Raw genomic sequence first — 23,896 nt, 5'->3', positions numbered from 1 at the left:
CTTTTGGAAAATGAGCTTTGAATGGAAAGGCTTAACTGCGTCTCATCTCAAAGCTTTCCTGGAGATGGAATTATACATCCTACAAAGAATAGTGGGTCATGTGCTCACTCCCGAGTTGATCTCAAATCCTTAAAAAGAGTACAAGGAGTCACAACTGCGTTTACTTTTAGCATTCTTTTCTGAAGATTATAGTTCTACTTTTTCAAATATGCTGTGTGCGGGTATTTTAATATTTGGAGGTTTTACGAGAACACACAAAACAGGCACGTTTTTTTCTTCTTGGTTATAACTGGGGGAGAGGAAGGATGTCCATTATGGAAAAGATCAGTAGATTTGACTACAGCAAAACTAAACAAATACTTCCCCCTCAAACGTCTGCATGCTATTATATATACGATCTGCGACATCAGAAGGCAAACGGGAAATTGGGAGGAATATTTGCAGTATGTCGATCAAAAGGCTGGTATCACTAATACATGGAAACTGAAAATAGAAGGTGGCTTCCAAGGGCTGGGAGTAGGGGGATGGGAACTAGCGTTGAGTGAATGTAGAGTTTCAGGGTTTTGCCAGATGAAAACATCCTGGAGATCTGTTGCACAACAAGGTGAAAATATTTAACAGCAACAGTTAAATTGCTGTTAAATTGCAACAGTTAAATTAAATTTAACAGCAACTGTTAAATTAACAGTTAAAAGGGATCGAGATGGTAAATTTAATGTTTTGTGTTTTTAAACAGCAATGAAAAAAATACTTCTTTTAATGACAAAATAAGAAGCTGAATTTCCAATAGGAAAAGAAAGTTGGCTCAGATCAAATGTTTAATAAGGAAATGTTTAAAATTAAACAAAACAGGGCCAACAAAAGCCACACTAAGTTTTGCTTAACAAATGGTCTACTTTATGATTTTAATATTCTGTGTTAGTGAAGTTACAAGGAAATGGGTATCATTATACACAGCAGGTGGAAGAGTAAATTGGTTAAACTTTACGGAAGGCAGTTTGGTGACCGTTATCAAAAAAATACTATAGTATTGCAAATCCTTTGATTCCCATCCTTTGATTCAAATGTATTTCTAAAGGTTTATCTCAGGAAATTAATCAGAGATGTGTGCAAAGATTAGAGGGCAAAAAGGTAAATCATAGGATATTTTATAATAGAAAATCCTTTAAACATTTCAAGTTTGTGTGTTGGTATCATGGAGATATACAGAACTTTGGGGTTGGGTCTAAAACTAGAATTTTTTTTGCCAGTGCCAATAATTTTTAATATATTTTAAACAAGTTTAACATAATACATTGAAAAATGCACAGATCATAACTGTACATCTCCATGAATTCTCTCTCCTAAAGGTAGCCACTACCCTTAGCTTTATGGTTTAGTTTTGCCTGATTTTTGATCTTCATGTAAATACAACCACACAGCTTCCGCCACCCCTGCTTCTTTTGCTCCACACTGTATTTTTTTTTTTTTAACATCTTTATTGGGGTATAATTGCTTTACAATGGTGTGTTAGTTTCTGCTTTATAACAAAGTGAATCAGTCATACATAAACATATGTTCCCATATGTCTTCCCTGTTGCGTCTCCCTCCCTCCCACCCTCCCCACACTGTATTTTTTTAAATCGAAGTCTAGTTGATTTACAACGTTGTGTTAATTTCTGCGGTACCGCAAAGTGACTCAGTTTTTATATATATATATATATATATATATATATATATATATACACATACATACTTTTTAAAAATATTCTTTTCCATGAAGGTTTATCACAGGATATTGAATATAGTTCCCTGTGCTCTACAGTAGGACCTTGTTGCTTATCCATTCTATACATAATAGTTTGCATCTGCTCATCCCAAACTCCCAATCCATCCCCCCAACGCCCCCTCCCCCTTGGCAACCACAAGTCTGTTCTCTATGTCTGTAAGTCTGTTTCTGTTTCGTAGATATGTTCACTTGTGTCCTATTTTAGATTCCACATATGGTATTTGTCTTTCTCTGTCCGACTGACTTCACTTAGTATGATCATCTCTAGTTGCATCCATGTTGCTGCAAATGGCATTATTCCATCCTTTTTTATGGCCGAGTAATATTCCACTGTGTATCTGTACCACATCTTCTTTATCCATTCCTCTGTCCATGGACATTTAGGTTGCTCCCATGTCTTGGCTGTTGTGAATAGTGCTGCTGTGGACACAGGGGTGCCCTCCCAAATCTGCTCTCTACGTAGTGCTCTTCTAAAAAGATACATCAGTTCAGTGGCTGCTGTGCTGGAAACCTTCCAGTGGCTTCCCATCACATTTAAAGATTCGCCTCATTCTAGCTTACAAGCCCCTGTGGGACCCTGAGCTCAACTCAAAGTATTCTCTCCTCATGGACTTATCGTGGTCCAGGTGAGCTGGCCTTCCCTCTGCCTCTCTAAAATTTCAAGAATGTGTAACACAGATGTGTAGATAAATAGATGCAATGATATCAGATGCCTTTCAAAATCTCTCAGTGAATGCATAACGAACAAAAACAAAGTAAAGATGAAATAAAATGGCAAAAGGTCTGTTTATGGAAGGTAACCCCCCTAAAAATGGCAAAAGTCCTTTCACCAGTCAAGTCAAAGGTGAATTGAAGCAGCTTTCTCTGGAAAAGGGACTCAGCACTCCAAATACAAAAGACTGGGGGTCAGTACTCTGAAGACTTTACTCTTAGTTCCAGAGGAAGATGCTCAGATAGTATTAGTAAAAACTCATCAGACCAAACATGTTTTTTTTTTTTTTTTGTGGTACGCAGGCCTCTCACTGTTGTGGCCTCTCCCATTGCGGAGCACAGGTTCCGGACATGCAGGCTCAGCGGCCATGGCTCACGGGCCCAGCTGCTCCACAGCATGTAGGATCTTCCCGGACCGGGGCACGAACCCGCGCGCGTCCCCTGCATCGGCAGGCGGATTCTCAACCACTGAGCCACCAGGGAAGCCCAGACCAAACATGTTTTAATGCAATTCGTTCATTTCAGTTCAAGAATCAGTGAGCATCCCCCAATGTTCCTAGCACCATTATTTACAATAGCAAAGACACAGAAACAACCTAAGTGTTCATCCACAGATGAGCAGATAAAGAAGATGCGGTACATATACACAATGGAATATGACTCAGACATAAAAAAGAACAAAATTTTGCCATTTGCAGCAACATGGATGGATGTGGAGGGCATTATGCTACATGAAATAAGTCGGACAGAGAAAGACAAATACTGTATGAAATCACTTATATGTGGAATCTAAAAAATACAACAAACTAGTGAATATAACAAAAAAGAAGCAGACTCACAGATATAGAGAACAACCTAGTGTTTGCCAGTAGGGAGAGGTGGGGGGCAGGCAATATAGGGGAGGGGGCGGGAGGTACAAAATATTGGGTGTAAGACAGGCTCAAGGATGTGCTGTACAACACTGGGATATAGCCAATACTTTGTCATAACTGTAAATGAAAAGTAACCTTTTAAAATTGTATAAAAAAATCAGTGAGCATCTACACAGTTCCTAGCACTCTTCTTATCTTAGGATCATTCCCTTCCCGAAAGAATTTACAACATAATTGCCAAGGAATTATTTATCCTTTGCATTCTGTAACTAAGTGATCATAATAAAAGCAAACATTTACTGTATGTTTGACTGTACTCGGTACTCTTCCAAGCCCTCTTGAATTATCATTTTATGCTTACATCAACCTTATGAGTAAGTATCATCTCTCCCCACTTTACAGATGAGGAAACTGAGCCACAGTGAAATTAAGCATCGTTGCATAGCTAGTAAGAGCAGACCAAGATATAGGTGTCTTATTTTGCTTCCCAGGAGGCCCAAAAAGATGAATACAGAATGGAAAACACTCAGGTGCCGGGATGAAGGGCCTCTCTGAGCCTCAGTTTCCTCATGTGGAAATGGAGGAGGATTGTTTCAAATACTGCTCATTGCCTCAGAATATCTAATCTCCTATTGTTCCCTTGTAATAACAAAGCCTGAGCGATGTGTCATGCTAAAAAGTCAATTTACAAGCCTTCCTTCCAACTAAGTACGTCCATGTGACCAAGTTCTGGCTAACTGGATATACCCAGAAATATTATGTTGGATTCTTGTGAAGACTTCTTGCAAGGGAAAAGGAACTGATCCAGTGTGATTTGCATTCTTACTTTTTCTGGTAAGCAGAATATGGATATGTTGGCTGGCACTCCAGCAGCTATTTTGGACCATGAGGTAACCATGAGGATGGAATCTATACCCTTGACTGCTGAAGCAGAAATAAAGATGGAGCCTGAATCTCAGATAGCATGGGGAACCATACCAGCCCTAGACCACCAACCTTAGGAGTTCTTTTACATGAAAGAAGAAACCTACTTGTATTAAAGCCACTATTGGCCTGGGTAGAGTGGAGTGAGTGGGGTTCGTTAGGGTTACGGTAAGGGTTATGGTTAGGGCTTGTTCTCGGCCAAATGCAATTCCTAACTGATAAAATGGTCAGCTAGGTCTTAGCTGAGATTCTTTCTAGCTCTGCCATTACACACACTTCTGTGATTACACGTATCATAGCCAGAAAGGTTGATGTAAGGTGAGAACGGTTTCAGAGACCAGCGGCGGACAGAGAAAGAGCGTGGGGATTCCTGTGAGTGGTGAAGAACAAGGGGGTTTGGAACAGGTGGACAGTCCAGGCGGGAGAAACGCTGAGCAAGGGAACCGAGCACACCACCCGGTGCAGAGCCAAGCAATGGAAGCCGCTCAGCATACCACTAAAAGCTCATCAGACCAAAGGTGCTGAAAGGGAGCAAATTCAAATAACTACTTATTTGAGACAAATGGTCTCGCCATCCCCAGTCATAGAACCACGAATAGCCTAAACGAAGGACTGCTGCTGTCACACATGAACACATGAAATAATGTACCAGGGGAGCCTCGGTGCCTTTAAAATAAAAGAAATCGTTAATAAGAGCCCTGATCAACTGAAGGACCTCAACAACTTTGCGTTTCCTAATGAACAGTATAATAACTAACTTATTGTCCCTAGGCAACTGTCCGCGTCACCTTGTATTGCAAGACTGATTCCTGACGTCCTTTCACAACCACATGATAACACTTGTCAATAGTTCCTAATAGATGGTGAGGGGGAGACAGCAGGCTGTCAACGGATAGGTCAACCCATCCCTCACTTCCGACAGTAAAAGTACTTTTGTAACAGGAGAAAGCTCAAATCACCGTCCTCAGAGTCACAATCCCAAGGCATTTGAACTGGGAAAATTCCCATTAAGAAAATGTGTTATTCCTTTGCAGAGAGGCCCCGGGGAAAGGCGGGGCTAGAGAGGGCGTTAGTGTGCTTTGTTTAGGTGAACCTGGGTGATTAGTCTTCCCACAGGCAATGTATTCCGTTGCACAGCAACCAGGGGGCGGGTCCTTTCAAGGAGGAAAGCCCATCTCTGTTCCACAAATCGTAGGAAACACGTGGACAGACCTAGTCCTAAACCGTTTAGAGGCAGGTGACGAGTTATACATAGGTGGCCTGTGAATGAATTATAGTTAACTCTTTCTTAGATGGGCTTGATTAAAAAAAAAATTAGTTCTAACAGGGACAAATTGCTGTTTCGCATTAAAACTATATTAACGGCTTCTCTTGAGAAGTCAGTAGATATTAAGAGTTCAGAATCCGGCCTGGTTTTCCTGCATGGCAAACACGGCAGGGCCTTTTCACCGGGTAGGTGTTTGGCAAGTCGCCTGCCACATTTCACTCAGATACTTGATCTGTCTGGTCTCTGCAGGTGTATGTGTTTGAGATCCTTGAACAGTCTCCAATGTATCATACAAACATCTCGATTAAATCATTAATACTTTTCATGTAATGGAAGACCCAAATCTAATTCCTGGATTTTGATTACTTTCTAAAGAATATTCTGAAGATACTATTTAGAAAAACATTTTTACAGAATCGGCGATTTGCAGTAACTTCATCATTGAGTTTCCCCCCACCCTGGTTCTGAGCTCACTGATGTGTCCCCGCTGTGTCTGGGTCACGGTGTGGTACCTTGCCTTTCCCTGAGGTCTGTATTAACAACCCAGAGCAGGGACATTCTTACCATGGCCAGTGGGATGACGCCAATCAGGTCCTTCTGGCTCACGTAGATCTTGGAGACGCCCAAGTCAGATGTGATGTCTCCTGGGTATTCAACCTGCCACGTAACAAGCTGTGTGGTTGGCGGGTCACTGGCCTCTTGGATTTCTACGTCGATCTGCATGACTTCATAGGAGGCGCCCTCCACACTGGAGAGAAGGAGAGAACAACTTTGAGGACTGGGGTGGGAACCCTTGGCAGGCAATGGACTATTTCAATGTGTGTCCACATCACCCCTGCAAAGAGCTTGTCAGAAACGTGATCCCCAGCGTCCACTGACAGATGAATGGATCAAGAAGATGTGGGACATTTATACAATGGAATACTACTCAGCCATAAAATAGAGTGAAATAATGCCATTTGCAGCAACATGGATGGACCTAGAGATGATCATACCAAGTGAAGTAAGCCAGAGAAAGACAAATGTCATATGATACCACTTATATGTGGAATCTAAAAAAATGATACAAATGAACTTGTTTACAGAAATAGACCCACAGACATAGAAAACAAACTTATGGTTACCAAAGGGGAAAGCAGGGATGGGAATGGAGGAATAAATTAGGAGGTTGGGATTAAAAGATACACACTACTATGTATAAGATAGATAAGCAACATGGACTTAACTTTTTAGCACGGAGAACTATATTCAATATCTTGTAATAACCTATCACGGAAAATAATCTGAAAAAGAATATATATGAATCCCTTTGCCATACACCTGAAACTAACCCAACATTGTAAGTCAACTATACTTCCATAAAAAAAGAAAGAAAGAAAAAAAAGAAATTCGATCCCCAAAAGAACAAACAACCTTTAACAAGATTCACAGCCTTGGTCTGGCCTTAGACACCCTCACTCAAACTTCCCAAGCCCTGTTTTCTGTGAGCCTCTCAGAGTCCCCAGGACAGGTGTTTGTGGATAATTACGGGAAATGCTGATTCAATTTCCTAAATGCTTTCTTCCCTGTGCTCCTTCTAGGAGGATGGAGGATAGGATTCTTTCCCTCACTCCCAGAAATCTCTTTGCTGCCTATATCGGATTTTCCAAAGCCACGGTCCATTCAAGTTGGGTGCACAGAATTTTAAAGGACTTTGAGGGTGATGTGGCTTTGTTACCCAGTGGGGGCGAGAGAGAATTGCAGAGAATCAGAGCTGAGGCGTGAACAGGAGAATGGGACCACAGGACCCACACGGATGAACAAGGAGCAGTAGCCAGATGTTACCTGGATACAGGAGTCATTCTGACAATGATTAGTTTTTAGACAGTCTGGGTTTTCTAGAAACACGTATCCAGAAATGAACCCAAGTAAGAGTATCGGGATGATTTTTGCAGCTATTCTGGTTAGTTTAATTTACTGGCTACCCCTTCTTCTTTTTCATAGTCTGCTTTTAGAAAATGTGTGCTCTTCTAAGTGACAGGTTAAAAAAAAAAAAGGCAGAGGTGGTACCAGACACTCCCTGAGGGAAGAAGTGAAGAAATACAGGTGAGAATTCACCTGGGAGGCAGCAAGGAGAGACACTTTTTAACCCTTCGTGACCAAAGCCACTTCCACCTATCAGATCCTTCTCCAGAGGTTTGAATTTCACATAATTGCAAAATGACCACTGAGTCTGACATTTAGGAGGACAAGGTTTGGCCTTTTATATACATATGACCAAGCTATTGAGACTTATTTATCAAACCCACGCAAATGTATCAATAAGAAGCTCAGAGATAAATGGTGGTGATTTCGGGGAGCCTCCTTCTTAAAGTAAGGGATGAGGTGGGATACTGGGGTATCAGGGGTGACTAGGATAAGAGGAGAGAGGGAGGGAGGAAGGAAACAAGAGGAGGAGGAGGGCAAGAAACAGAGAAGGAAGATCAGAAGTGCTGCCTAAAGAGACCGTCCCCGCCACAGAGGTTAAATTCCTGCACGAGCACTGATCTCTCACACAGAACAGGAGTAGCTACAGTTGTTAAGAATCCGCCTCCCAATGCAGGGGACACGGGTTCGAGCCCTGGTCCAGGAAGATCCCACATGCCGCGGAGCAACTAATAAGCCCGTGCTCCACAACTACTGAGCCTGCTCTCTACAGCCCGCAAGCTGTCAAATTCTTCCCATTCCGCAAGACCCACCTAGGACAACATCAGTAATAATTTTAATTTTAATTTTTTTATTTTTTATTTTTTTGCGGTACGCGGGCCTCTCACCACTGTGGCCTCTCCTGCTGCGGAGCACAGGCTCCGGACGCGCAGGCTCAGCGGCCATGGCTCACGGGCCCAGCCGCTCCGCGGCATGTGGGATCTTCCCGGACCAGGGCACGAACCCGCGTCCCCTGCATCGGCAGGCAGACTCTCAACCACTGCGCCACCAGGGAAGCTCTGCAATAATTTTTAAAGTGCTCTATTTACTTCCTCTAATTTTATTCCTTCAGTAACCTTGCATGGTTGTCCTATCAAGTTTGATTTTCTCTTTTCTCTTAGATCCCTTGTCTGGCCAAGACGTAAAGGAAACAGTTTCTTTTGAGCTAACTTTCCTCTATCTGACGCGCTGATGAAAACACCCTAAGTTGGGAATTCTTCACCTGGAGACCACAGCAAACTTTAGGAAGGTTGTGTATCCTGAAATGGTAGCTTTCCTTGAATGACTCCTTAGCTTGCACGAGCTTCTCAATATTTCTGATGCAGGAGGGTGTGCACCAGGTTCCTGACAATTTCCTCTGTAAATTCTGCATATGGTGATCTAGCTTTGGAATAGCTCATCATGTGTGTCTTGTCGAGTCAGTGGAAATTTGAATTTTAATAACTTTTTGTAAATATTTAGCACTCGAGAGCTTCCAGAACGCTTGCATATTTGGCAATGTTTACCACGTCTTCATGTTTAACTGGAAAGCTAAGGGCTGTACCTTTGCAGTTGGAGTGTGTGTTTTAGCCTGAAGCATCCTGAAAAGAGTAGCCATGCTTAGCCTGTGTGGCTAGCACAGAGGATAATGCCTGGCATCTGCTGTGTTACAGGAGATAAACAGTAGAATTAAGTAGAATTTTATATAACGTGGCTGCATATGCGGTGGTTCTCCGCTTTACCTAGGCACTAGCGTGGCCTGGGCAGGGGGAGCTTTCCTGGTGGTCCAGTGTTTAAGGCTCCCCACTTCCACTGCAAGGGGCACGGTTTGATCCCTGGCCAGGGAACTCAGATCCCGCATGCCACACGTCAAAAAAAACAAAAACCAAACAAACAAAAAACTGCCTGGGGGAATGTTACAAATAAACCAGTGGCCACAGGCACCACTCAGATTTCTGACTGCTCCTGAGTGGCGTCAGGCACCAGTTTTGTTTTATTTTCTCTTCTTTTCTTTTTTCTCTTCTCTGCTTTTCTTTTCTTTCTTCCCTTCCATTTTCCTTTCTTTCTTTCTTTCCTTCTTTCCCTCTTTCCTTCCTTCCTTCATTCTTTCTTCTTTCTTTCTCTCTCCCTTTCTTTTTCTTTCTTTCTTTCATTCTCCCTCTCTTTCTCTCTCCCTTTTTTTCTTTTTCTTTCCTTCTTTCCCTTTTTCTTTCTTTCTTTCTTTCTTTCTCTCTCTCCCTTTTTTTTCCTTTTCTTTCCTTCTTTCTTTCCCTTTCTTTCTTTCTTTCTCTTTCTACTTCTTCTCCTCCTTCTCCCTCTCTCACTCTTCCCTCCCTCCCTTCCTTCCTTCCATCTTTCTGTCTGTTCTTTTATCCAGGTGATTCTATTATGCAACCAGGATCATGAACAACTGCGTTCGAGGTTTATAAAGGTTTAATTATGTGGATATCCATGCTTTGGACGTATTTTGTGTATACTGGTATTAGAAATAGAATGTCCTAAGAGAGTGGATTTGGGAAATACGGTCAGTAAATCGTGAAGACACAGATGAACCAAGAAGAAGAAACATTCAGGGTTTCCGATGTCCCTGAGTATGAAGGTGAGGAGGGACAAGAACAGAGTTCCAGCCGAGGGGGGCAGAGGGGCTGGATTAGCATAAAGCATTCAGATGCCACTTCTGGTGGCCCTACACCCAGCCCCACCCTCCCTACCTCCCTGCTGTCCACCCGCCATGGGCGAGTCAAATAGCAACACGGATGGGCAACGCTCGATGTGTGAGCTCCATCTGGAAGGCGGTACTGCTGTCGAGTGTGGGCAGGGTTTGCTTGGAGAACAGTGCAGTCACCCACGGAGAGGCTCAGGGCTGGATATATATAGGCCTCAGAACACTGTGGGCACGGAGCTGCCTGTAGGTTTAGTTTCTCCCACCGGTGTAGGTGCTACCAGCACAGGTAAGCTAAGAAGCCACCTTCCTGCCCTGTCCTGCTTGCAGCCGTCCTTTGTATGGAAGACAACAGAAGTGGAAGCAAAGGAAGGAACGCAGGCTCTCCTGGGCACCTCAGATCCCTACTGACTGGTTCCACATGTGTGGGTGTGGAGGGATCTTTTTGTAGTTTATTCTCTTTGACAGAGAAGATGAATAACATCTCGATTTGAGGAACTCTTCTCATTTTCCAATAACGTTCCCCTACGTGGGCCCCTTGGTACACTGGGTTCAAAATCTAAGCCTTTTAGATAAGCAACAAGGACTTACTGAATAGCACAGGGAATTACGCACATTATCTTGTAATAACCTACAATGGAATATAATCTACAAAAATACTGAAACACTATGCTGTACGCCTGAAACTAACACAATATTGTAAATCAACTATACTTTAATAAAAATCTAAGGTTTTTTCACTAGGAAGGGCTCCCTTTGCATAAAGACACACGGTTGGTGACCTGGCCTGAGGCCTCCCCAAATTTAAGGAAACTAAAATGCCCTTCCAGGAAACAAGACACTGGGTCAGCTCAGACACAGGCAATGGCCACATCCTCCAGGGCCACGGCTCCCAATTCTAAGAAAGGAAACTGAACATGAGGCTTTGCAGGACCACCTCAGTGCATCCCAAGGCCGCAAAAGGGCACATTTCAAAGAAGAAGAAAAGCCTTGCTTTGGGATGGTCATGCTTCTCCTTCCTGAGTGCTGGAACAACTAACCTTCATTGAGTACTTTTAATGTAATAAGCACTGTTTTAAGGGCTTTTTATGTCTTACGTCGTGCAACCCTCAACGTATTCCAATAAATAACTGTTATCTACTCACAGTTTGTAGACTAGAAACCTAGGCTCAAGAAGGGGAAAGTATTTGTCCAGGGTCACCCAGCTACTGCATGCAGGAGCCAGGTGATCTGGTCACAGGACGCCCACACTCCTGATCCTGGGTTCCAAGCCCCCCACCTCCTTTTCCAGTGCGAGGACAGGCGTGCTTATTAGCGATGAGGATCATTAAAGCAACTTCTCACCCCCCAGTAGAAACACAGGTCAGGACGTTACATAGGGCTTCTTCAAGACCCCAAACTGGATGCTTTGAGCGAATTCTGCACAAGCAAAGCTGGGACATTTCTGTAACAAGATGCTTTGAGATGAGCATGTCTTCATGGTCTTCTGACAACTCTTTAAGTTCCATGATGTGTCGATAAATCAAAGCAGAGATGGGCAAACGAGAGCTTTAGATACGGAAGCCTACCATTCATTTGGAGAGATGAGAAACCAAGCAGACACAGACCTGCTAGCACTGGAAGAGTTAAGAGCTAAGTGTTTGAGATGCAAGTCAATGCGTCTTGAAGCTACCTGTATTTTTCTCCAGTTTAGAAAACCAGCATATCATGGTAGGTCCTTACAAGAGCACACCAACGATCAGACCGCGTTCTGCCACCACCCACGTGGGCAACTGGCTTCCACCGCGAGTGTGAGTGTCGCAGGTAAGCTCCTGGGGTGGGTGGGGGAAGAAGAGAGTGAAATTCCATTTCCAACTTAGGTTTTTCCAGATGGCTCTGTAAAGGATAAATGGGTGAAATTTCTGGAAACAAAAGTAAGGCCGGAGAGAGGGCGAATCTATATCTGAATGATCACAATCCTTAGGAAAGAGTTGAAGATTTCTTCCCAAAACTTCAGGACACTTTCTAGAGGTCATATGAATGAGACCCATTTATGGCTGGGGAGCAAGTTATGGTGGACAGTGTCAGGGTTCCCCCCAAATCTCCTCATATCCCTTCATCGTTTCCACATGCCTTACCCCTGGCTTCTAAGTGCTTTTTCTTTTTGTAATTTTAGGTTTTTAAGTCTTTATACAATTTTTAAAGGTTACTTTCCATTTACAGTTATTACAAAGTATTGGCTATATTCTCCGTGTTGTACAATACATCCTTGAGCCAATAGTTTGTACCTCCCTGGCGCCCAGCCCTACGTTGCCCCTCCCTCCCTCAGTGGTAACCAGTAGTTTCTTCTCTATATCTGCGCTTCTGCTTCTTTTTAAAATTATATTCACTAGCTTGTTGTAGTTTTTACATTTCACATATAAGTGATATCATACAGTATCTGTCTTTCTCTGTCCGACTTACTTCACTTAGTATAATACCTTCTAGGTCCATCCATGTCGCCGCAAATGGCAAAATTTCGTTCTCTCTTATGACTGAGTACTATTCCATTGTGTGTGTGTGTGTGTACACACACACACATCACATCTTCTTTATCTATTCATTGGTTGATGGACACTAAGCTTGTTTCCATGTTGTAAATAATGCCGCTATGAACACTGGGGTACATGTATCTTTTCGAATTAGTGTTTTTGTTTTTTTCAAATATATACCCAGCAGTGGGATTGCTGGATCATATGGTAGCTCTATTTTTAGTTTTTTAAGGACCTTCCATATTGTCCTCCACAGTGGCTGCACTAGTTTACATCCCCACCAACGCTGGAGGAGGTTCCCTTCTCTCCACATCGTAGTGCTTTTGTTTTTCATGGCATCTACCTGTGACTTTTGTTTTTCATGACATCATCTACCTGTGACTTTCCCCGGGTGGCTCTTCTTGAGTTTCTGGAGCCATCTTGCCCACAGGTGCAAAGAGCTGCACGTGCCTCAGTGTTTCCTGCCCTGGGAGATGGCCCTTGGCCAGAGTGATGATGCAGCAGGCAAACCCAGCTCCCTGGCCTCCAGCTGGGTCAGTTGGGGGCACTGTGCATGCGCCAGAGTCCCCCCATGGGATTAGGCTGAAGCCACCCTGCACGTAACTTCCGAAACGGCACTAGTGCTTGGGTTCTTCTCTTCTTCTTTTACTCTCTCTGCTCTCTTATTGGTTTCTCGGGAACTCTTCCTTCATAAATCACTTGCACACACATTCTTGTCTCAGGGTCTGCTTCTTGGGAAACTGAGGAAATTTTTCAAGTAAGGAGGACACCAAGGGCAACTGACAAATGCCATGTGAAAGATTCTGGCAATGGAAGAGAAATGAGGAATGCGTGAAGGGGCGGAGGGGCCATTATTCAAGGTACTAAGCTGTCCTAGCTCCACTTGGAGAAATCCTTCTAACAAAGCCAATATTTGTCTGCAATGGCATTTTGGAAATCTGCATCAGACCCAGACACGGGCGACCAGATGTCTCCAAAATGCAGGAGCCGTGGTCCTCGTTTTCCTTCCCTTCACATCTCATTTTCAAGATTAAAATAAGGATATTACTCAAATTGTTTCTTCTTAGACATTATCACAGGATTAAAATTTTCCATTACTGACATCTTTTTTCTAAGCTTTTTCATTAGCATATTCAGAATAAAAACTTTTCATTATGAAGTAAAGTATACTCAATCCCTTTAATGCATGTACTTTATAATGAGATTTTTGTCCCCATAAATTTGTCTTCTCACGTCCTCTTGTTTCTGCCTTATAATACTCTGAGGTCTGGTAACCACGGTTATTCTCGAGAAGAAAAATGGAAAGCTTGCAGCTTGAAAGAAATCATGCTGCATTTCTTCCTTTTCTTCTGTGCTTCATTGCTCTCTGTCCCAATATTTACTTCATTCATTCATTCAAATGATATTTCTGTAATTCTTCTTATTTACTGGACACTCTTCTGGGTGGCAGAGATGCAGATCCAAAGTGAGTTTAAAAAGATGGAGATCCAGCGGTCGCCCAGACCAAGCTGATTCTCAGCACCTCTTTCCACCTCCACACTCAGTGACATCATTTTGCTAACTTGACATTGACTAGGGGGGGAATATTTTTTTCTTTTTTGAAAAAATTTTTATTGGACTAGAGTGGATTTACAATGCTGTGTTAGTTTCTGCTGTACAGCAAAGTGAATCAGTTATACATATACATAGATCCACTCTTTTTTAGGTTCTTTTCCCATATAGGTCATTTCAGAGTACAGAGTAGAGTCCCCTGTGCTATACAGTTGGTCCTTATTAGTTATCTATTTTATATATAGTAGGTGTCTATGTCAATCCCAATCTCCCAATTTATCCCTCCCCCCATTACCCCCTGGTAACCATAGGCTTGTTTTCTACATCTGTAACTGTCTTTCTATTTTGTAGATAAGTTCATTTGTATCCTTTCTTTAAGATTCCACATATACGTGATATCACATGATATTCATCTTTCTCTGTCTTACTTCACTCCGTATGACAATCTCTAGGTCCATCCATGTCGCTGCCAATGGCATTATTTTGTTCTGTTTTATGGCTGAGTAATATTCCATTGTGTATATGCACCACATCTTCTTTATCCATCCCTCTGTTGATGGACATTTAGGTTGCTTCCTTGTCTTGGCTATTATAAACAATGCTGCAATGAACACTGGGGTGCATGTATCCTTTCAGACCATGTTTTTCTCCAGATATAGGCCCAGGAGTGGGACTGCTGGGTCATATGGTAGTTCTATTTTCACTTTTTTAAGGAACCTCCATACTGTTCTCCATAGTGGCTGCACCAATTTACATTCCCACCAACAGTGTAGGAGGGTTCTAGCACGGGAATATTTACACCATGGAAATTGGCTAATGCCATAACTCAGGGTTCCCTCCAAACCCCCAAAAAGCAGATGGCTGAAGATCTTTGCTCTTCTCAAGCATACAGTCTAGTGGGGAAGATGGTCACGCAATAAGTTGTCACTTCAAAAAGCGTAAATTGGCCACTGTAAGAAAAGATGAGAAACAGAGGTAGCTGGCGAGATACAAGCTATGTTAGAGGACCCTGGTGTAGTCAGGGAGACACGGACACGTTCCCTGGGGCAGCAGGGCTTGGGCTGTGATCTCTATACAGGATGGGTTCCAGGCAGAAGGAACTGCACATACAAATGTCCTGTGCTTGGGGGAGCAGGGTGGGTTGAAGAAAACAAAAGAAACTGGCGTGGATGGAACACCCAGAGGGCTTGGAATTGAGGCGTGAGATGCAGGGTGGGTAGAGGGAGACAGTCCTCGTAGCCACATTCAGAGCATCTTTTTTTTCCAGAGTCAGCAAACTATGTCTGGTCAGTCAATTCCAGCCATAGCTTGTCCATGCACAGATCTTAGGCTAAAAACACCTTTGACATTTTTAAACATTGTCAGAAAATAAATAAGAATATGCAGGCTAAAACTCCATTGTAGTATTCCCCCACTGAATAAAGTCTTCCTTACTGTAAAAAAAAAAAAAGAATATGCAGGCTACAAAGCGGAAAATATTTACTATCTCACCCCTTACGGGAAAAGCTTGCAAATCTCTGCTCTTTATCATGGGAAACGGGAAATCATTAAAACTTTAAAAAAATAATAAACTAACATTGATTTCAATATGTAAATGCTTGGAAAAAATCATCACTGGAAGAGATTAGGAGATGGGCCAACATTTATTCCCAATGATGAAAAATAAAATTTGGGTTTAAGAGTTGATCTGAGACTGTTCTGAGTAGGAAAAATAGGAAATGAAAGAGCACGGGTGCAGGCAGAACTCCTGGAATAAAAACTGTAGCTAGGATAAGAATTCACAGACCAGACTTATTTGTATAAGATAAGAAAAAGCATAGAATGACACAGAGAACTCTATTCAAAATCCTATGATAAACCATAATGGAAGAGAATATTAAAAAAAAAGAACGTATATATATGTATAACTGACTCACTTTGTTGTACAGCAGAAATTAACACAACATTGTAAATCGACTATACATCAATTTTTTTAAAAAAGTACAGAATGGTCTTAATTGAACTAGGAACAGTTGGTCAAGCCAAATTATAGATCATTGTAATGGGAGAAAAAAATGGAAACAAAAAGTGACATTCTTTCAGATGGGTTATGAGTCCTACAAAAATGTCTGCAGAACATTAGCATTTGAAACAGAGTAATGGACATTCTTCATTGTGTGGAACCACCTGTCATCCTGGGCCCTGCCCTATAGGTGCTGAAAGCAAACCCCAATTATTATGACAATTATTATTAGGCTGAACCACACCCAACACTCGCTAAAGAGAAGCACAGACCCGCTGCGCGTCTAGGATCTTTAGTCTGATTTATCTGTCCTTAGGGAGTCCTTCTCTGAACCAGGTGGGGCGCAGAAGTGGTCATTTCCTTTCTTTTCTCCCAAGTGCACACCCTGTTTTGAACACCGCGATCCTCCATGTGAAAGTATAAGTGTAGGATCAATGGGGATGAAGGTGGGGGGACGGACAGAACAAGAGGAAGGATTCTTGCTGAGGCCTCTGGATGGGGGGAGAGGAGGAGGCAGTGATGACTCTGCTCATTCCACAGCGTAGGGGGTGTGGGATAGGCTCCCCTGAAACTTGCGACCACAGCTACCCTCCATCTGACCACCCAGTGAAGGTTCCTGACCAGGGCATGCTGGGTGGGTTTGCAGTGGGAATGCGGAAAGAGGGTTTTCCAGATCAGTCCACGGATGGGTGGGGGTCAGGAACGGCTCCCACAAGGAAGTCAATCCAAGAAGAGGTGAGGTCTCCCCTGGAAACGTGGCCACCACCTTCTGGGCCAAGCAACTCCTGATTCCTCACCTGGATTCCTCCCACTGCGCAGTATGGCTTTTGCCTTCCCCGTTCTGATGACAAAGGTGGCTTGCAGAGTCTGCATTTCAGCCTACGGCTCCTTCGTGCATAGGCCCACTGCTGGGGTCTGACGGAGGGGACCCTAGGGGTCAAGCAGTCAAACCACGTATGGGTTTGTCCTTGTCTAGGAACACAAATGAAGTTTAGTAGTCAGGGCATCCTGGGGTACACCAGGACCCTGCCACCTGCCAAAGCAGCCCTAGAGTCCCACAGTCTAGATGGGAGTTCATCAAAAGGGTGAATGGTTTGAAAACATCAAGATGGCTACAGTGTTGAGAAAGGATCAGAGGTGGACCAGAGAATACCCAGTAGACATTCAAAAGCAATGAGGTTGTAGGAGAGACACACTTGAGCTTGGGTGGGCGGTAGGAGTGGGCAGGACTGATGCTCAGGGTGTACGTATACGAGCTTCTGTCTTGATTTTAAATTTTAAGCTCCTGTTGGTAGAGCCACTGTCTTCCTGCCCAATGACTGTCTCCACTGGGTACCACATTCTGGTGCAGATTTGCAAGAAAACAGACACACCACAAAGGTATTCACTGCTCCTGTTAACCACGAAGACACTAAAGCATATAGACCAGCCTTCCCTGCAGCAAGGAAGGGTAAATGAAGAAACTGAGAGCAGGGAAGACACTTGAAGAAATATAGGGGCTCCTTGTATCTGGACAAGGATTCTGTGATGTGCCACTGACAGAAACACAGACCTCCTTCAATGATCTCTCCTCACTCAGCACCTGCATCCTAAATGTCCATCATAAACGTCACTGCTATGCAAACTATTATATAGAGAATGGCTAAACAACAAGGTCTTACTGTATAGTACAGGGAACTATATTCAATACCCTGTGGTAAACCCTAAGGGAAAAGAATCTGAAAAAGAATGTATATATATATGTATAACTGAATCGCTTTGCTGTACAGCAGAAATTAAATCAACTATACTTCCATTAAAAAAATAGAAGAAAACAGATTGAAGTTAAAAAAATTAACTACATGTCATTGTTGATTGCTATTTGTATATAGAATGCAGTCACAGGCAAATACCATGCAAATCTACTGCAAAGGGATATTTTTAATCTTTTAAAAGATGTCATATTTCATAAAATCCACCAATGGAATCTTGGGTAGAATTGCTTGCATTACTTGATTCACACATGAAATGATTGACAAATGGGGACATGGCAGACCTATTAGTGCTTCAGATATAGGGAAAATCAGGAAGGATGATGACAATTTAAGAACTTCAAAAACATATGACATGACTAACAAAAGCATGAGATAAGCCTTTGATAAAAGTTGATGAAGACCTAGATCACTTTTTCAAAACTGATCAAAACTGAAAGAGGGTTTTTTGTTTTTCCTTCTGAAAGATTACCTCTCCCACCCAATGAATACTGGTTTCAGTCTTTATCTGAGAATAAGGCCATAATTCTTTTTTTTCCTGCTTTTTTTAAATTATTTTTTAACATCTTTATTAGAGTATAATTGCTTTACAATGGTGTGTTAGTTTCTGCTTCATAACAAAGTGAATCATTTATACATATACATATGTTCCCATATCTCTTCCCTCTTGCGTCTCCCTCCCTCCCACCCTCCCTATCCCACCCCTCCAAAGGCCCTAATTCTAATTATAACTTTTGTTTATTTAAGGTGAAATAACCTGATCTTCTCTGTCTTAAGCTTCATTTATAAATGGCAAGTTCCTAATCAAACTCATTTGTAACGACTTTTATTATGACATTTCAACCTCTATTTGACATACATGAATTTTTTTTTTTTAGAGTATAGTTGATTTGTTACATTGATACAATTTTGATACAATGTTGTGTTAGTTTCAGGTGTACAGCAAAGTGAATCAGTTATACATATACATATAACCATTCTTTTTTAGATTCTTTTCCCATATAGGCTATTACAGAATATCGAGTAGAGTTCCCTGTGCTATACAGTAGGTCCTTATTAGTTAGGTATTTTATATACAATAGTGTGCATATGACACAGATGGACTTTAAATGATTTTTTTAAAGAGTATGTATTATCCTCAGTGAAAGAGGGTTTCCAACACTCATAGTAAAAGAGACACAGGGATGAAGTGGGAAGGATGGAGAGTCAGAAACCACGAAAGGTCTCCGCTCAAAAAGAGGAAAGAAAGGCAAAGTCCTACTTAAAAGTGAAATGTTCTTGGAGTGATCCTGGAAGCGCCCCCACACCCTCCCACCCCCATCAGGAAGTGTTTTCCACACGTGAGTTGAAACTTCTGCTGCAGACAAATATAGAAAGAAAAATACAGTAAACTCTTTCCTCTCCATATCGTGACATTTTCTTAAACATATTCACTTGGAGATGGAGAGATATTTTATTGTATGTATTTCTTTCTGTCGGGAGTTTTTTTTTATTATTTAAAAAATCCGATGTGTACGGCACAGACACATTAGCATCCTTGCCAGGGCTGCGGACGGTTCGAGATCACATCGCATCTGCATAAACGGGGAACAGGAATGCCATCAACTCTTTCTGCCTGGCACCTCCGATGAAACCCTAGATGCGCCTTGGGCAGAACACACAAAATCAGAACACAGCGGAACTGGCAAGGAAGGGGAGCAAACTAATTATGTGCAATTAGCTCTGAATATCTCAATCTCTCCTCTTCGGGTCTCAGCCAGAGGGTCTATCTTTGAAACACCAGCTCTGCATGCAAGCTCCTTCAGCCTTGTAACTCAGATTGACAATTGTACATGGCATGGCGTTTCCCCTTAGTCTTTGTTCTTGATAATTTTTAATGAAAAATATTTCCTCTGCGATTTACTGTATAGTACAGGGAACTATATTCAATACCTTGTAATAACCTATAATGGAAAAGAAAGTGAAAAAGCATATGTATATAATAGATATATTATATACATGTATAACTGAATCACTTTGCTGTATACCTGAAACTAATACAATATTGTAAATCAACTATAGTTTAATAAAAATAATTTTAAAAATTAGTATTTCACAACTTCAAAAAATGGTTGCTCTAATCCCTCCACTTTTATTATATTTTCTTATATTTTAAGAAGAACACACTAAGAGCAACGTTTATCTCAGCAGACGGGTCAAAGGAAGGCAGTTTGGAATGAAATTCTTTGTGTCTGTTTTTTTTTTTTACATCTTTATTGGAGTATAATTGCATTACAATGGTGTGTTAGTTTCTGCTTTATAACAAAGTGCATCAGCTATACATATACGTATATCCCCATATCCCCTCCCTCTTGCGTCTCCTTCCCACCCTCCCCATCCCACCCCTCTAGGTGGTCACAAAGCACCGAGCTGGTCTCCCTGTGCTATGCGGCTGCTTCCCACTAGCTGTCTGTTTCACGTTTGGTAGTGTATATATGTCCATGCCTCTCGCTTTGTCACAGACAAGGGTTTTTAGTACCTCGTCTTAGGGGAAGCGCCACGGCTCACAAGTGACGGCCAAAGAACTGTCTCCATCAGGCAAGCAAGGTAGGATTCCCCAAACGTGCACCTCTGACAGCTACACTGAATGTAAAACCTTAAGCACGAAAACCTAACACCGTCAGCTTGATCCTGAAAGAAACGACAAGCAAAGACGAATTTTCTTTACCTAGCTGTGATCACTTGAAGCACGCAATTGAATTGCTGGAGTGGAAACAAAGGTTCTCCGTTCATGTGGAAATGCAGACAGGATTATTAACTGATGGAGATGACCATGCTAGCTCTCCCAGTGGTTTTCTCAACTCCCATCTGATGCGACAAATGAAAGCACTGAGAGGCTCAGTCGTTTTATTCTTTCACAATAAGAAACCAATTAAAATATGTATCTAGTTAACTGCTCCTAGGAAAGCGAGGATGCTGTTTCTTTAGGCTTACCTGGTCCACTCCCACACGAACAAGCCACACCACCTGCCACGATCAATATGTAATTGTGCTTCAGTCCCTCACGTGCTCCAGGTCTGAGGTTGAAGAATTAATTTGCTGGTTGAGTTAATAGAATGTCAATGAATTTCTCGGTATAAATGTCAACACATTCACTTAAGCTTCATGATTTAAATATAATTAAAGATAAACTTTAAGTCAATGGTGGCTTTATGGTTTGGAACAAAACTGCTGGGAAGGAGAATTTCATCAAGAGTTTGTTTTTCTCCTGTAAGCAGTTGTGTTCGTTATCAGTTTCAAGTGAGGAAAGAGAAGTCACTCACATGATTTTATTGACGGCTTCAAACATCCGCCTATTAACCTTCACAGTTCAGGTCACTCCCAGAGAGATTTTACAGCATGGAAGTTTATTTGGTCTTCGTGAACATTCTCTAAATGGGATATAGTAGCTACAGGCAGGGAAATGTAGTTGTTGAGAGAATGGACTGTGGACCGAATTACCCTCAGAATAGAATCCTATGTTACCAGTTATGTGATCTAACCTTTTTGTTTGTTTTTGCAGTACGTGGGCCTCTCGCTGTTGTGGCCTCTCCCATTGCGGAGCACAAGCTCCGGACACGCAGGCTCAGCGGCCATGGCTCACGGGCCCAGCTGCTCTGCAGCATGTGGGATCCTCCCGGACCGGGGCACGAACCCGTGTCCCCTGCATCGGCAGGCGGACTCTCAGCCACTGCGCCACCAGGGAAGCCCCGTGATCTAATATTTAATCTCCTTAAGCTTCAGGTTTTTCAACTATAATATAGTCAATAATCACAACTACCTCAGCACAAATGATCCCATTTAATCATCATCACCAGGGCAAGGACTCCCTCATACATCCGTGCAGGTCGTGCACTGCCCAAGTCAAAGATATACCGCACTGACTGTGTGACTGATGCCCCTAGAATTGCTCAGTGCACCCCCTGCACACTGCACTTATAGGGCTAACCACCATACCAAGAGACAGATGCGATTCTTGATTAATTACCCATTTTCATATCTGTTTCTCTTAGCAGAGAGTAAATGTTTTGAGGACAGGAAATATTCCTTCCCTTTCTTCTCATTTCCTTCCTCCCCCCTTCCCTCCCTCTGTCCCTCCTTTCTTTCATTTCTTTCCTTTCGACTGTTTCTTTTACTCAGACTTTATTGACCCTGTATGTTCTAGGTTCTCAGTAGATTAGTATTCCATAATGGAGTGATTCGATAACTGTGTGACCAATGTTGGATTTACTCAAATTCCATTCTCCCCTCCCTCTTTACCAACAGAGCATGATTTGTTCAAGTTGAAAATACCTACCTCCCACCACCAACAAAAATATAACTGACTGGGAAGCTGGGTTATGTGTATATTTCTGGCCAATAAGATATAAGCAGAAATCTATTGTGTGGAGCTTCCAGGAAACAAGATTTTCCCCTGATAGAGAGGTGGAGTTTCAGAGGGCATATGCTTTTCACCCACCCTCCTTTCTCTTTCTTTCTGGAAACACTGATGTGATGCCTGGAGGTACAGCTGCCATCTTGTGATGGTGAGATGGCACAGGAGGAAGGCAGAAGAAGGAGACCCCATTGCATCAGTTACAGCCATCATACCAGCCACGGAGTACCTACCTATATCTTTTTGTTGTCTGGGATACACAAACCCCAATGTTTTAACGGTAATTATGTTTGGGCGTTGGTTACGTGCAGCTGAATGCCATCCTAATAGTACAGAGAGGGTGTATACCTCTTGCTGTGTGTATCTGTGGTGTCTGTGTGAAGGTCTGCTGGGATACAGGAAACAAAGCCGGGAAAAGGAATGTTTGCTTTTCTGGACAGTATGTGACAAACAGAATGCTCACTGCCCAGCTCCTTAATCAATAACCCACCTTTAAAAAATCTAACTTTATAAAAATGATCTGTTCCTCATGCTGTTTTTTTCTGTTTTTAATGCAGGTATCGGTCTTGCTGTATTAGTACTTCTGTATCTGAGCCTTGTCAGGAGAATGAGGTAAGAAACTGACGGCACGCTATACTAACCTGGAGAATACAATCACAGGGTTAACCCATCATGTTTAAATGCTCACAGGTAGCTGGATCTGATCCACGGGAGCCAGCACCCCCTCTGTCATTTATTCTTGAAACGTCCTGCCTCGCCGTTGAGAAGCAACTTGGGGCGGATCTAAATAGCTGGGTCTCTGTCTGCCAGAAAGCTAATTTGCAAAGATCGCTGCATGATGAAAGTGATATGAGACATGACAACTGAATTTTCCAGCAGCAAAGAGAAGAGCCGAAGGCATGAAAGTCATCTTAAGCTACAAACAGGGAAAGGGAGGGGGAGAAGTTTCTCTTAAGAAGAGATTAAAGCCAGGTGAGATCAAGTAATTTTAGCGTGCTTGTAAGCTCTCTTTATCTTTGACACATACAAGGATATAGGACTGGGAAAGAGAACTCCAATTTCAAACACTACAAAGGCCAACCAGGTTAAACAGTGAGGGGCGCAGCCAGCTGAAGGAAAACAGCAGTGGTAGACACTGTCGTCAAACGGAGGAGGTTCTGGAAATAAACGCAATATTGGCAGATCTTCTGATTCTTTTAAAAGGAAAATCCATCAATCCGCTTTTAAAAATTCAAAGCTCCTGATTATTAAACATTGAAAACGAATTCAAAAGTTCTTAAAACCCCATGTAGACCAAACAAATATGTCTTCAGACCAGGTCTGGCACAAATGGTTTGCAATGTCTTCAAGGAAACTTAGAGACTGGATGTTTCATCCTTTGTTGCCACAAAGCTGTGAAAGGGATAAAGGTTTCTGGAGAATCCTCCTAACTTCTGACATCCATGGTTTCCAAGGAAGGCTGGCCCGTACAGTGCTCGTGTGAATGAGTTCACGGCCCCTTCTCTCTGTAGTGACAGCTCATGGCAAGAGGCATGGGGTTGGGGTTCAGAGCCTTCTGCCTG

General features: G+C 42.5%; 1 protein-coding gene across 1 annotated transcript in view; it reads right to left on the bottom strand.

The window, feature by feature from the left end:
* The window catches only part of TMEM132D (transmembrane protein 132D), a gene marked incomplete at both ends in the record, with an annotated part of 640,829 nt that overhangs the window by 191,727 nt on the left and 425,206 nt on the right, over positions 1-23,896 (bottom strand). The window contains one exon of the mRNA XM_082668394.1: positions 6,107-6,290. Coding sequence (XP_082524520.1) covers positions 6,107-6,290 — 184 coding nt within the window. The remainder of the gene's footprint in view (positions 1-6,106; positions 6,291-23,896) is intronic.

Source organism: Grampus griseus (genome assembly GCF_964374135.1).
Source record: "Grampus griseus genome assembly, chromosome: 12".
Lineage (NCBI taxonomy): Eukaryota > Metazoa > Chordata > Mammalia > Artiodactyla > Delphinidae > Grampus > Grampus griseus.
This window is presented reverse-complemented; position numbering and strand designations above follow the sequence as displayed.